The following is a 13,754-nucleotide window of genomic DNA, read 5'->3' as shown; positions in this document are numbered from 1 at the left end:
TTACCTCGCACTCGGATCGCCCTGTATACGCACATTAAAAACTGTTGGAACGAAACTAAGAAAAGTCTTTAAATAATGTCGATAAAAAAAAAACGTCGGGCATAAGAAAAAAATTGAGAAAAGAAAAGTTTTTAGTGCAAAACTTTTTTTTTCTAAACAAATTTGAGCTGTATATATATTTTACCGAATTTTTACTTATTTATCTTTTCTTTGCACCCTCTTTTCCAATTCGTCAGTCGCTATCTCTAGTCTCATCCTCCCCCTAAGGTTCATTTCCAATCGAACCCCCTTTACTCCCCCATCTAATTACCATTTTTTCCATTCATTCTTCTATTTTGTTAATTTCTGCCTTTTACTCCCTTCCTTCCGTCATTCTCCCTTTTTGCCCCCTTCTTCTTGCCTTTTACTCCCTTCCTTCTGTCATTCTCCCTTTTTGCCCTCTTCTTTCTTCCTTTCACTCTCATTCTTCATTTTGCCCTCTTTTTTCTGCCTTTTCTCCCTTTCTTCTGTCATTCTATCTTTTGTCCCTTTCTTTCTGGCGTTCTTCTTTTCTTTTTCTTCCACTTTAAACTCATTCCAACTTTTCACTCACCCCTCGTTGTCTCGATTTCGTTTTTTCGCTTTTAATTATCCACCGAATCTTTTTGTTTATCAATCACCCCCCGTATTTTCAATTTCCAACACTTCCACTCCCCTCTGACCATCAAACTTCATCAAACGATCATTTTCTGTTACTTTTTCACGACAATTTTCCTTTTTCTTCACCTTTCCACCATTTTTTTTCTATTTTGAACTCATTCCAACTTTTCACTCACCCCTCGTTGTCTCGATTTCGTTTTTTCGCTTTTAATTATCCACCGAATCTTTTTGTTTATCAATCATCCCCCGTATTTTCAATTTCCAACACTTCCACTCCCCTCTGACCATCAAACTTCATCAAACGATCATTTTCTGTTACTTTTTCACGACAATTTTCCTTTTTCTTCACCTTTCCACCATTTTTTTTCTATTTTGAACTCATTCCAACTTTTCACTCACCCCTGGTTGTCTCCATTTCGTTTTTTCGCTTTTAATTATCCACCGAATCTTTTTGTTTATCAATCATCCCCCGTATTTTCAATTTCCAACACTTCCACTCCCCTCTGACCATCAAACGATCATTTTCTGTTACTTTTTCACGACAATTTTCCTTTTTCTTCACCTTTCCACCATTTTTTTTCTATTTTGAACTCATTCCAACTTTTCACTCACCCCTCGTTGTCTCGATTTCGTTTTTTCGCTTTTAATTATCCACCGAATCTTTTTGTTTATCAATCATCCCCCGTATTTTCAATTTCCAACACTTCCACTCCCCTCTGACCATCAAACTTCATCAAACGATCATTTTCTGTTACTTTTTCACGACAATTTTCCTTTTTCTTCACCTTTCCACCATTTTTTTTCTATTTTGAACTCATTCCAACTTTTCACTCACCCCTGGTTGTCTCCATTTCGTTTTTTCGCTTTTAATTATCCACCGAATCTTTTTGTTTATCAATCATCCCCCGTATTTTCAATTTCCAACACTTCTACTCCCCTCTGACCATCAAACGATCATTTTCTGTTACTTTTTCACGACAATTTTCCTTTTTCTTCACCTTTCCACCATTTTTTTTTTTCTATTTTGAACTCATTCCAACTTTTCACTCACCCCTCGTTGTCTCGATTTCGTTTTTTCGCTTTTAATTATCCACCGAATCTTTTTGTTTATCAATCACCCCCCGTATTTTCAATTTCCAACACTTCCACTCCCCTCTGACCATCAAACTTCATCAAACGATCATTTTCTGTTACTTTTTCACGACAATTTTCCTTTTTCTTCACCTTTCCACCATTTTTTTTCTATTTTGAACTCATTCCAACTTTTCACTCACCCCTCGTTGTCTCGATTTCGTTTTTTCGCTTTTAATTATCCACCGAATCTTTTTGTTTATCAATCATCCCCCGTATTTTCAATTTCCAACACTTCCACTCCCCTCTGACCATCAAACTTCATCAAACGATCATTTTCTGTTACTTTTTCACGACAATTTTCCTTTTTCTTCACCTTTCCACCATTTTTTTTCTATTTTGAACTCATTCCAACTTTTCACTCACCCCTGGTTGTCTCCATTTCGTTTTTTCGCTTTTAATTATCCACCGAATCTTTTTGTTTATCAATCATCCCCCGTATTTTCAATTTCCAACACTTCCACTCCCCTCTGACCATCAAACGATCATTTTCTGTTACTTTTTCACGACAATTTTCCTTTTTCTTCACCTTTCCACCATTTTTTTTCTATTTTGAACTCATTCCAACTTTTCACTCACCCCTCGTTGTCTCGATTTCGTTTTTTCGCTTTTAATTATCCACCGAATCTTTTTGTTTATCAATCATCCCCCGTATTTTCAATTTCCAACACTTCCACTCCCCTCTGACCATCAAACTTCATCAAACGATCATTTTCTGTTACTTTTTCACGACAATTTTCCTTTTTCTTCACCTTTCCACCATTTTTTTTCTATTTTGAACTCATTCCAACTTTTCACTCACCCCTGGTTGTCTCCATTTCGTTTTTTCGCTTTTAATTATCCACCGAATCTTTTTGTTTATCAATCATCCCCCGTATTTTCAATTTCCAACACTTCTACTCCCCTCTGACCATCAAACGATCATTTTCTGTTACTTTTTCACGACAATTTTCCTTTTTCTTCACCTTTCCACCATTTTTTTTTTTCTATTTTGAACTCATTCCAACTTTTCACTCACCCCTCGTTGTCTCGATTTCGTTTTTTCGCTTTTAATTATCCACCGAATCTTTTTGTTTATCAATCACCCCCCGTATTTTCAATTTCCAACACTTCCACTCCCCTCTGACCATCAAACTTCATCAAACGATCATTTTCTGTTACTTTTTCACGACAATTTTCCTTTTTCTTCACCTTTCCACCATTTTTTTTCTATTTTGAACTCATTCCAACTTTTCACTCACCCCTCGTTGTCTCGATTTCGTTTTTTCGCTTTTAATTATCCACCGAATCTTTTTGTTTATCAATCATCCCCCGTATTTTCAATTTCCAACACTTCCACTCCCCTCTGACCATCAAACTTCATCAAACGATCATTTTCTGTTACTTTTTCACGACAATTTTCCTTTTTCTTCACCTTTCCACCATTTTTTTTCTATTTTGAACTCATTCCAACTTTTCACTCACCCCTGGTTGTCTCCATTTCGTTTTTTCGCTTTTAATTATCCACCGAATCTTTTTGTTTATCAATCATCCCCCGTATTTTCAATTTCCAACACTTCCACTCCCCTCTGACCATCAAACGATCATTTTCTGTTACTTTTTCACGACAATTTTCCTTTTTCTTCACCTTTCCACCATTTTTTTTTCTATTTTGAACTCATTCCAACTTTTCACTCACCCCTCGTTGTCTCGATTTCGTTTTTTCGCTTTTAATTATCCACCGAATCTTTTTGTTTATCAATCATCCCCCGTATTTTCAATTTCCAACACTTCCACTCCCCTCTGACCATCAAACTTCATCAAACGATCATTTTCTGTTACTTTTTCACGACAATTTTCCTTTTTCTTCACCTTTCCACCATTTTTTTTCTATTTTGAACTCATTCCAACTTTTCACTCACCCCTGGTTGTCTCCATTTCGTTTTTTCGCTTTTAATTATCCACCGAATCTTTTTGTTTATCAATCATCCCCCGTATTTTCAATTTCCAACACTTCTACTCCCCTCTGACCATCAAACGATCATTTTCTGTTACTTTTTCACGACAATTTTCCTTTTTCTTCACCTTTCCACCATTTTTTTTTTTCTATTTTGAACTCATTCCAACTTTTCACTCACCCCTCGTTGTCTCGATTTCGTTTTTTCGCTTTTAATTATCCACCGAATCTTTTTGTTTATCAATCACCCCCCGTATTTTCAATTTCCAACACTTCCACTCCCCTCTGACCATCAAACTTCATCAAACGATCATTTTCTGTTACTTTTTCACGACAATTTTCCTTTTTCTTCACCTTTCCACCATTTTTTTTCTATTTTGAACTCATTCCAACTTTTCACTCACCCCTCGTTGTCTCGATTTCGTTTTTTCGCTTTTAATTATCCACCGAATCTTTTTGTTTATCAATCATCCCCCGTATTTTCAATTTCCAACACTTCCACTCCCCTCTGACCATCAAACTTCATCAAACGATCATTTTCTGTTACTTTTTCACGACAATTTTCCTTTTTCTTCACCTTTCCACCATTTTTTTTCTATTTTGAACTCATTCCAACTTTTCACTCACCCCTGGTTGTCTCCATTTCGTTTTTTCGCTTTTAATTATCCACCGAATCTTTTTGTTTATCAATCATCCCCCGTATTTTCAATTTCCAACACTTCCACTCCCCTCTGACCATCAAACGATCATTTTCTGTTACTTTTTCACGACAATTTTCCTTTTTCTTCACCTTTCCACCATTTTTTTTTCTATTTTGAACTCATTCCAACTTTTCACTCACCCCTCGTTGTCTCGATTTCGTTTTTTCGCTTTTAATTATCCACCGAATCTTTTTGTTTATCAATCATCCCCCGTATTTTCAATTTCCAACACTTCCACTCCCCTCTGACTATATTTTCCATTTCCTTCCAGTAGTTTTCGTTAAATTTTGTTTTCCCCCTGTATATAATCGAGGAAACGACGAAATGAATAAAAGGAAGTCAAAAAAGAGATTTTTTTATCGATATTTTTTTCCCAAAATTATTATCTATGATAAAAACGAAAAAAATCTACAAAATCGCTTTGAAATTATCAAAAATGACCCTTTAGAATTAAAAACCACGAACTTAATAGTAAAATAATCAACAACATTCGACATCACCCTCGTATCATCTTTCTCGCGCCATTTACCCCAAACACCGCCATATTGAATATCGTAAATCTCGTTTGACTGCAGACTTTTCTCGTTTTTTTTTTTAAATACAAGTTTTATCTTATCACACTAGTGTTTACGCGTTATTATTTTTTTTTTGTTTGATTATTTCTTTTTTGTCATCATTTTAAAGCCCTAAAAGATACTGCGTATTTAAATTTCCTATATCAGTGACAATGTTCCGTTACATCGACGACGACCGATTTTTTCCAACCGAACAGAAAATAGCCGACGCCCGCACCGAATACCACCGATATGCACAACCACGTGTTGTACGTCATGAATATCAGCATCAGAAAATAAGATATGACCATTTGGACCATGTGCAGGAACGTCTGCAGGAAATGCATCTTGCTCAACATCGAAGGACTGTAAATTATAAATAAATAAATGAATAAACAATTTTTTTTCAAATATTATTTAATTATAATACGAAATAATAATCGTTTAGATAAGTTCGTGGAATAAACATCGTTTATATTAGTTACGATAGTTTTAAATATTTTAATCGTACTTAATAATACTTTTTAGAATATTGATGGGTTCTAAGAAAATATTAAAATACCTACAACATAATGGCAAAAAAATAGCTAAACATTTATCATGAATTAACGATTTTCGTTTTTTTCTAATCACTATTATGGTGCAAATGACATAAAAATATTTTACTTATAAATATTAATAGTTTCGTAATAAATACTTCAAATTTTTTACTTTTTAGACTTTTTTATATGTTTTTCGTAATTTTGATACGTGTAACATAAATATACAGAATGTCTCGCAAAAAACCAGACAAATAGCGGATGCGTATAGGGGCGCGTATTACAGTTATAGGATCAAAAATTTCGAAAAAAAAATAAGTACTGATAAGTTATATCATTCAAGTAGGGGTGGGGGGTTAATTGAGTGTAACTTAACTTTAAAATTTCAGATTTTAATTTTAAAAGTCACAGAATAAACGTGATTGAAGTGATTGTAAATAGTGAAACATCAGATTAAGTAAGTATAATAACGTCAAACCATTTTCGTTCTTTTGGAATCATTATTATAGTGCAAATGACATAAAAATAACACATAATAACGTCACTTTTCTTTCGTTTGGAGTCATTATAATGGTGCAAACAACATAAAAATAACACGTAATAACGTCAAACCATTTTCGTTCTTTTGGAATCATTATTATGGTACAAATGACATAAAAGTAACACGTAAAAAAAGTAAAGCTCTAAATTATTTTTCAACAAGTCTACAATTCCACGGTCATTACACGAAGGTTATTTTCAAAGTTTCTTTTTACATTTTTTTTTGTAAATATTAATTTCCAAAATTGCTTTTTCGCTGTGAAACACCAAAAAAATTTCATTCTATTCTAACAATTGATTCAGAGAGACAAATTTCAATATCATTTAATTTAATCAAATACAGTCACAATATCGTTGGTGTTTCAACTGGCGCGTTGTAATAAACATCAGACAATCGCGACGTTGCCAGATAGTGTATCCGTATATAAGAGCTATAAAACACAATCTATTATGAAAATATTTTTTGTTTTTATAGTTTATAATTCGAGGAAAACATTATTTTTATCATATAGACGGTTATTGATATACGTTATTACTGATTATTAAGTATATCAACACTCAATATAGATAAATAAATATTGATAAACAAACTTTTTTTTTTAAATACTTACTGCACTATTTGGGGTTCTTCGTGTGATTGGTTCTTTTCTGGAATCGCAACCGCTCTATATTGTAACGAATTGTACGTTTTCCAAAATAGATATTCTCTACAAAGTGAGAAAAAAAAATCTTTTTGAAAAACGTTATTTAGACGATTAAAAATAAATATACCAAGATGAAGAGTCGAATTTATGAGATACAGAACAACAAAATTGAAATATAAAATTTTGAAGACGTGAAAATTAATTTACGTTTTATACGTCACACATTTTTTTTTACCTAAAATATTTGAGTCCCTCGTATAAAGCCGCCATTATAAATATTCCTATCATAGATCCAATCAGACCTCCGGTCGTAGTAAATTTCCAATCGGAAAATAGTACGGTGGCAGACGAAGAAAAATAAAACTGTAAGGAAAATACGTAAAATACAATTTACATCCTCACATGCAGGTGCTACGTTGCCAGATTCATTACCACAAATAATTTTGTACATCGTACAAAAAAATGTTGTACGTGGTTTCTACTGAACGAATCATCCTCGTATAACATTTAAATCGCATTCACTTGCAACAATTTAAACGATAAAAACATCTTGATATAGATCTGACCTCGTTTAATATACTTTCGATATTTAAACTCATTAAATGATATTTTTTGTTGTAGTATCCAGGGATCCACATTATTCAAATTAATTCTAATTTTCTAAGGATGTCAGTAAAATTAGAACGACTCTCGTATACGTTTTGTTATAACGATTGAAAGGGGTATATACAAGGTACGTTTCATAATTAATATAACGAAATGTAGAACTTCTAGAAACGATCTAATTCTTGAAACTATTGTAGTTTTGCTAATAAATTTCGTATACGAGGGGAATATACGAGGTGGGTTCCATAATTTATATAACGAAATTAAAAAATTGTTATTTCAAATATATCAAAATCTCGAAAACAAATTCATTTTTCGAAATATTGTTTGCTAGAATTTTGGCGAAACTGGAACAAATCTCGTATACGAGGCGGGTTCGATAATTAATATAAAGAAATATTTTTAGAAACTCGAAAGAAATATTAATTATTCAAAATTTTGTAACTTTGTGAGGATTTCGATGAAATTTGATACAAATTTCTTATACGTGGGATATATACGAGGTACGTTTGATAATTATGATATCGAAATATATTAAAAACTCAAAAAACAAATTAATTGTTTGAAAAATTGTAGTTACGATAGGATTTTGAAAAAATTTCGTATACGAGAGATATATACGAGGCGGGTTCGATAATTCATATCAGGAAATTTATTATAAAACTCGAAATAAATATTAATTTTTCAAAATTTTGTGATTTTGTGAGGATTTCGATCAAATTTGGTACAAATTTTGTATACGAGGGATATATACGAGGTTGGTTCGATAATTTATGTAACAAAAAATATTGAAAACTCAAAATAAAAAAATCAATTTTTCGAAATATTGTAGTTTTGTTAAGAAATTTCGTTTACGAGGGATATATACGAGGTTGGTTCGATAATTTATGTAACAAAAAATATTGAAAACTCAAAAAAAAAAAATCAATTTTTCGAAATATTGTAGTTTTGTTAAGACAGACAGGGATATATACGAGGTTGGCTCGATAATTTATGTAACAAAAAATATCGAAAACTCGAAAAAAAAATCAATTTTTCGAAATATTGTAGTTTTGCTAAGAAATTTCGTTTACGAGTGATATATACGAGGTTGGTTCGATAATTTATGTAACAAAAAATATTGAAAACTCGAAAAAAAAATCAATTTTTCGAAATATTGTAGTTTTGCTAAGAAATTTCGTTTACGAGTGATATATACGAGGTTTGTTCGATAATTTATGTAACAAAAAATATCGAAAACTCGAAAAAAAAATCAATTTTTCGAAATATTGTAGTTTTGCTAAGAAATTTCGTTTACGAGTGATATATACGAGGTTGGTTCGATAATTTATGTAACAAAAAATATTGAAAACTCGAAAAAAAAATCAATTTTTCGAAATATTGTAGTTTTGCTAAGAAATTTCGTTTACGAGTGATATATACGAGGTTTGTTCGATAATTTATGTAACAAAAAATATTGAAAACTCGAAAAAAAAATCAATTTTTCGAAATATTGTAGTTTTGTTAAGAAATTTCGTTTACGAGTGATATATACGAGGTTGGTTCGATAATTTATGTAACAAAAAATATTGAAAACTCGAAAAAAAAAATCAATTTTTCGAAATATTGTAGTTTTGCTAAGAAATTTCGTTTACGAGTGATATATACGAGGTTGGTTCGATAATTTATGTGACAAAAATATTGAAAACTCGAAAAAAAAATCAATTTTTCGAAATATTGTAGTTTTGCTAAGAAATTTCGTTTACGAGTGATATATACGAGGTTGGTTCGATAATTTATGTGACAAAAATATTGAAAACTCGAAAAAAAAATCAATTTTTCGAAATATTGTAGTTTTGCTAAGAAATTTCGTTTACGAGTGATATATACGAGGTTGGTTCGATAATTTATGTAACAAAAATATTCAAAACTCGAAAAAAAAAATCAATTTTTCGAAATATTGTAGTTTTGCTAAGACAGACAGGGATATATACGAGGTTGGTTCGATAATTTATGTAACAAAAATATTCAAAACTCGAAAAAAAAAATCAATTTTTCGAAATATTGTAGTTTTGCTAAGACAGACAGGGATATATACGAGGTTGGTTCGATAATTTATGTAACAAAAATATTGAAAACTCGAAAAAAAAATCAATTTTTCGAAATATTGTAGTTTTGTTAAGACAGACAGGGATATATACGAGGTTGGCTCGATAATTTATGTAACAAAAAATATCGAAAACTCGAAAAAAAAATCAATTTTTCGAAATATTGTAGTTTTGCTAAGAAATTTCGTTTACGAGTGATATATACGAGGTTGGTTCGATAATTTATGTAACAAAAAATATCGAAAACTCGAAAAAAAAATCAATTTTTCGAAATATTGTAGTTTTGCTAAGAAATTTCGTTTACGAGGGATATATACGAGGTTGGCCCGATAATTTATGTAACAAAAAATATTGAAAACTCAAAAAAAAAATTAATATTTCGAAATATTGTAGTTTCGTTAACGAGGGATATATACGAGGTGGGTTCGATAAATGATATAACGAAATATATTGAAAAATTGTTGTTTCGGTAAGATTTTTAGTAAAATTAGAACGTAGATCGTATACGAGGGATATTTACGAGGTAAGTTTGATAATTATTATAACGAAACATATTTATAAAAAAAAAATGGATTTACTTACATACATCTGCATCATACTATGGCCGACGTCGCCGTGCATATGTTTCGTATGGTCCATATGCATATGGTCGTGATTCATGGTTTCATGACCTTCGTGTAAAGTATGTTGTGAATGGTCCATTATTCTAAAAAGTTATACACGGATTTCACCAACGAACATTTTTTTTACAAAACAAATCAAACTTTTACGAAAAAATCTCAATAGAGGAAACATACACTCAACGCCAAAAAAAAATTAGGACACGGTAGCTACGAAAGGAGGCAGTAGACGATATTTAAGGGCTCCTGAGGGTCGGGAAAGACTTGAAGTGGCTCTAAATACACGTGTAAATGGAGACCCGCGACAGGGCCCCAAATCCTGGAAAGGAATCGAACAGATAGGCGATTATTTACCGATCATTGGATTCTGGAGCAACGGGGAACTGTTTTATTCATAAATTAGTCGCCTTTTGATAGGAGATCAGTTATGATTTGGGGCGGAAACAATTTCCAAGCTCCAAATGACCAAAAATGACTTTCAAGCGGCCCCGAATCAAGTCGTTAAACGAAATCTAAAATTTTTAAGTGATAAATCGAAATATCTGGCACGTTTTCTTTCGATTTTAGTGGAATTTAAAAAAATAAAAGCGATTACAAGATTCCAAAGCTCATAAGCGTGAATAACAGATACGTAACGTGGTTAAAATGTGTTTGTTTTTATAAACACGTGTGGCAAAGTCACGCTAGAAATACCTAAATTAATTTTTTATCGGCTGTTTTGAACAAACAAAAAATTCTTTTTCATAAAATAAAATTTTGACAAAAATTCGCCGTTAAACGAAATTTAGCAGATGTTTACGTCGATATGTGGCACTTGGACACGTGTAAATAAAAAAATCAGTCGTTCGGATGAAGTAAACCGAAAAATTTCACTTTTTGATTGCACACGGTATATTTTTGTATTGAAAAACAACATCAAATTGCTTTTCTAGACATCATATACTCCAGATTCGAACCACAAAGATTAATAATGTGAAAGTCATTACGAAATTTATAGTTTTCTGTTCACTTCTAATACACTTTGATTAGATTTGTCCATGGTGAAATATAAATTTACTGATAACCCATTATCAATACTAAACCGAGGGTTCTTATCAGTTTTTGAAAACTCCAACACCCAAATTTCGAATTCTTTAATTATTAAGACATTTCCGTACATAAAACATTCAATTAAATTAGAATTTGTTATACAACATCGTCGTTTTGTCTTTAGTATGAAAATATTAAAAAAAAATTGAGGTAAAAATGAAACTGAAATCGCATTTTTCAAAAATAATGATAAATAACAATATTTTGATGGTAAATAACACAAATACATGTATTTAAATAAACAATTCTTGGAAGGAGAGGATATTTCAAACTAAAAAAAAAATAAACAAAACGATTCTTTATAATTTCTCAACAAACTGGTTTAAAAGGTACTTTTGTAGAATGGAATTTCCAAATTAATTTCTACATCACATTTATAATACGAATTATGTTCGACTTGAAACGTAATTTCACAAGAAAGCGTTTCATTCTTCAAAATTATGTAATGGACCTCGTAATACTATCTTTTAGCATATGGAAATAGTAAAAAAATGAATTAAATTAATTGAATTACATATTAAAAACAAAACAAAAATTCTTGATAATAATTGTTAAAATCAATAAAGGATTTTGTAAAAAGTAATTGAATGTTTTAACTTTGTTTATTACATTTAAAATTTTCGTTAATAATTCAAATATATTTAAAACTTTCGAAATTATATTAAAGCAGCCATTTCATATTCTGTTTTGGTTATTCTTAAGGTTATGTTTCAGTTATTTCACAAATAATTTATATCAGATAAAGAATTATCAAGTGAGAATATATTTAAATATTACCTTTGAATATTTATTCACTTTTTAAAAAAATGCACAACCACTCACCAAACTGACATTTTTCATACTAATACATTTTTGAAGTAGATCGCGACTGTCACCTTCCATTTCAAAATGTCAATAGCTTATGTCATATTTTATTCAAGGTCATTATGTAAAAGAGAGTTATAATAGAATAATTATTTAAATTTTATTATTTGATTTAATTTTTATTAAAAAAAACTATTTTTTATCACAAAATATTTCTTATAATCGATTAAACTCACATTTTTTTTAAATTGGTCTCGTGCTGCGCGATTCACAGCTACTTTATTTTTAACATTGTTATATCAAGTAAATAAAAAAAGAAGAATTAAATATTACGTCGATGTTTTGTTAGATGTTTTGGTACGATTTTTCGTTTTTGTAAATAAAATGGCTAAAAGAAATTACGATAACGCTTTTATGGAAACTAAAATTAAAGCAAATGATACCGGGCGTCAAACTAATAAAAAACACACGTTAGATAGCGATGAAGAAGACGATGAAATCGATGAAGACAACGTTTTACAAGCTGATGACATTGAAGGTAATAAATTATCAAAATTTTGTTTTAAATATGTTATTAATTATATTTATTTTTTTGTTTTAGGTGAAGAAGAAGGTATAGCAAGATTAGATGGAGAACAAAAACTAACTGCATTCAATATGAATGAAGAAATGGAAGAAGGGCATTTCGATAGAGACGGTCACTTTATTTGGAACAACGAAAAAGAAATAAGAGATAGTTGGTTGGACAATATAGATTGGGAAAAAATAAAAGCTAATGCTGGTAGCGATAAAAAATATAACCTCTACGAAAAAGGTTTAGGTTCGGAAAGTGATACGGAAAGCGAAGACGACCAATTCGACGAAATAAAAGCCTACAAAAAAATGTTGAAATACATGAAACCAAAAGAAACCGTGAATAAATCTCTAAAAAGATTAGGAGGTGCCGATATGAAATTATCGAGCGTGGAAAGGCTGAAACGTAAAAAAGCGGGTACTTTAATCGATTCCAAAGACGTGACTGATTTAACAGAAATAGCAAACGAAATATTGACGAAACAAGGTAACATGGACGTGTACCAAGAAACCTACGAGCAGATCCACTCCAAAATCGCTAGAAGCGAAAAGAAACCCACCAAAGAACCAGAATTGGACATGTACGCGGACGATTTCGACGAAAAAGAAAAAGCGAAAATAGAGGAGGAAACTACGAGTAGTAAAAGTAACGAATTGACGTGGGAGTTTAAATGGAAAATAGAAGACGAAGAAACCCACGGTCCGTTTACCACTTCGCAAATGGTAAAATGGAACCAAGAAAATTATTTTAAAAGCGGAGTGATGGTTAGAAAGTGCGGGGAAAACACTAATTTTTATTCATTAGAAAGAATAGATTTCGAATTGTATGAATAATTTTGTTATTATTTGATAAATTTGAAAATTTATTTAATTGGATTTCAATTTTCATCATAACAATTGTTTTGTAATATATTTCACTTTTTACAGTGTCTTAAAATCTTATTTTTCATAATTACTGACGTTCTCTACAAGAAATATATAATACAGGGTGACACAATTACATGGCTAACCTAAAAAAAACCATACAAGTTTCCTTTGTGTAAATTGCAATAAAATGTATTACCAGTAACTGTAAACGACCAATTTTTAATCTCAAATTAGGAAAATCGAAAAAAATCTAAATATTTCACTTCAACTTTCCTAAAATTATAGAATGAGAAAATTTTTTTTAGTATAACGAGCTTGTTCCACAGATCACCTATATTTAGATCATTCATAACACGTCATTTGTTCTAACACTTTCTAAAAGATTAAGTATGAACTACTAATTAGACATACCGATACTTTATTA

The 13,754-nt window shown here is 31.0% G+C and overlaps 2 protein-coding genes across 3 annotated transcripts; one reads left to right on the top strand and one right to left on the bottom strand.

Moving 5' to 3' along the window:
- Positions 1–766: 766 nt before the first annotated feature.
- LOC130448174 (high affinity copper uptake protein 1) lies at positions 767–12,011 on the bottom strand. 2 transcript variants are annotated; one of them, XR_008910306.1, is made up of 6 exons: positions 11,864–11,987; positions 9,960–10,083; positions 6,920–7,047; positions 6,652–6,747; positions 4,334–5,327; positions 767–3,889 (listed from the first exon to the last, which is right to left on the bottom strand). XR_008910306.1 is itself a non-coding variant. In XM_056785420.1 (5 exons), exons 2-5 carry the CDS (start codon positions 10,077–10,079, stop codon positions 5,126–5,128), a joined length of 546 nt encoding a protein of 181 aa, XP_056641398.1. In that variant the 5' UTR covers positions 10,080–10,083; positions 11,864–12,011; the 3' UTR covers positions 4,062–5,125. The 2 variants fall into 2 exon arrangements, 1 of the variants encoding a protein (XP_056641398.1); XM_056785420.1 differs by lacking the exon at positions 767–3,889 and having other exon boundaries at positions 4,062–5,327; positions 11,864–12,011.
- On the top strand, positions 12,009–13,483 carry LOC130448173 (CD2 antigen cytoplasmic tail-binding protein 2 homolog). Its single transcript, XM_056785419.1, has 2 exons — positions 12,009–12,428; positions 12,492–13,483. Exons 1-2 carry the CDS (start codon positions 12,275–12,277, stop codon positions 13,295–13,297), a joined length of 960 nt encoding a protein of 319 aa, XP_056641397.1. The 5' UTR covers positions 12,009–12,274; the 3' UTR covers positions 13,298–13,483.
- The last annotated feature ends 271 nt before the right edge of the window (positions 13,484–13,754 follow it).

The sequence above is a fragment of the Diorhabda sublineata genome, chromosome 8 (genome assembly GCF_026230105.1).
Source record: "Diorhabda sublineata isolate icDioSubl1.1 chromosome 8, icDioSubl1.1, whole genome shotgun sequence".
NCBI lineage: Eukaryota > Metazoa > Arthropoda > Insecta > Coleoptera > Chrysomelidae > Diorhabda > Diorhabda sublineata.
This window is presented reverse-complemented; position numbering and strand designations above follow the sequence as displayed.

Coding starts and splice junctions, on each gene's coding strand:
- LOC130448174 (XM_056785420.1), bottom strand. CDS start 10,079: ATGGACCATTCACAACATACTTTACACGAAGGTCATGAAACCATGAAT. Junction 7,048..9,959: donor ATAGTATGATGCAGATGTAT/GTAAGTAAATCC, acceptor TTTTCCTTACAG/TTTTATTTTTCTTCGTCTGC. Junction 6,748..6,919: donor GAGGGACTCAAATATTTTAG/GTAAAAAAAAAT, acceptor CTCACTTTGTAG/AGAATATCTATTTTGGAAAA.
- LOC130448173 (XM_056785419.1), top strand. CDS start 12,275: ATGGCTAAAAGAAATTACGATAACGCTTTTATGGAAACTAAAATTAAA. Junction 12,429..12,491: donor ACAAGCTGATGACATTGAAG/GTAATAAATTAT, acceptor TTTTTGTTTTAG/GTGAAGAAGAAGGTATAGCA.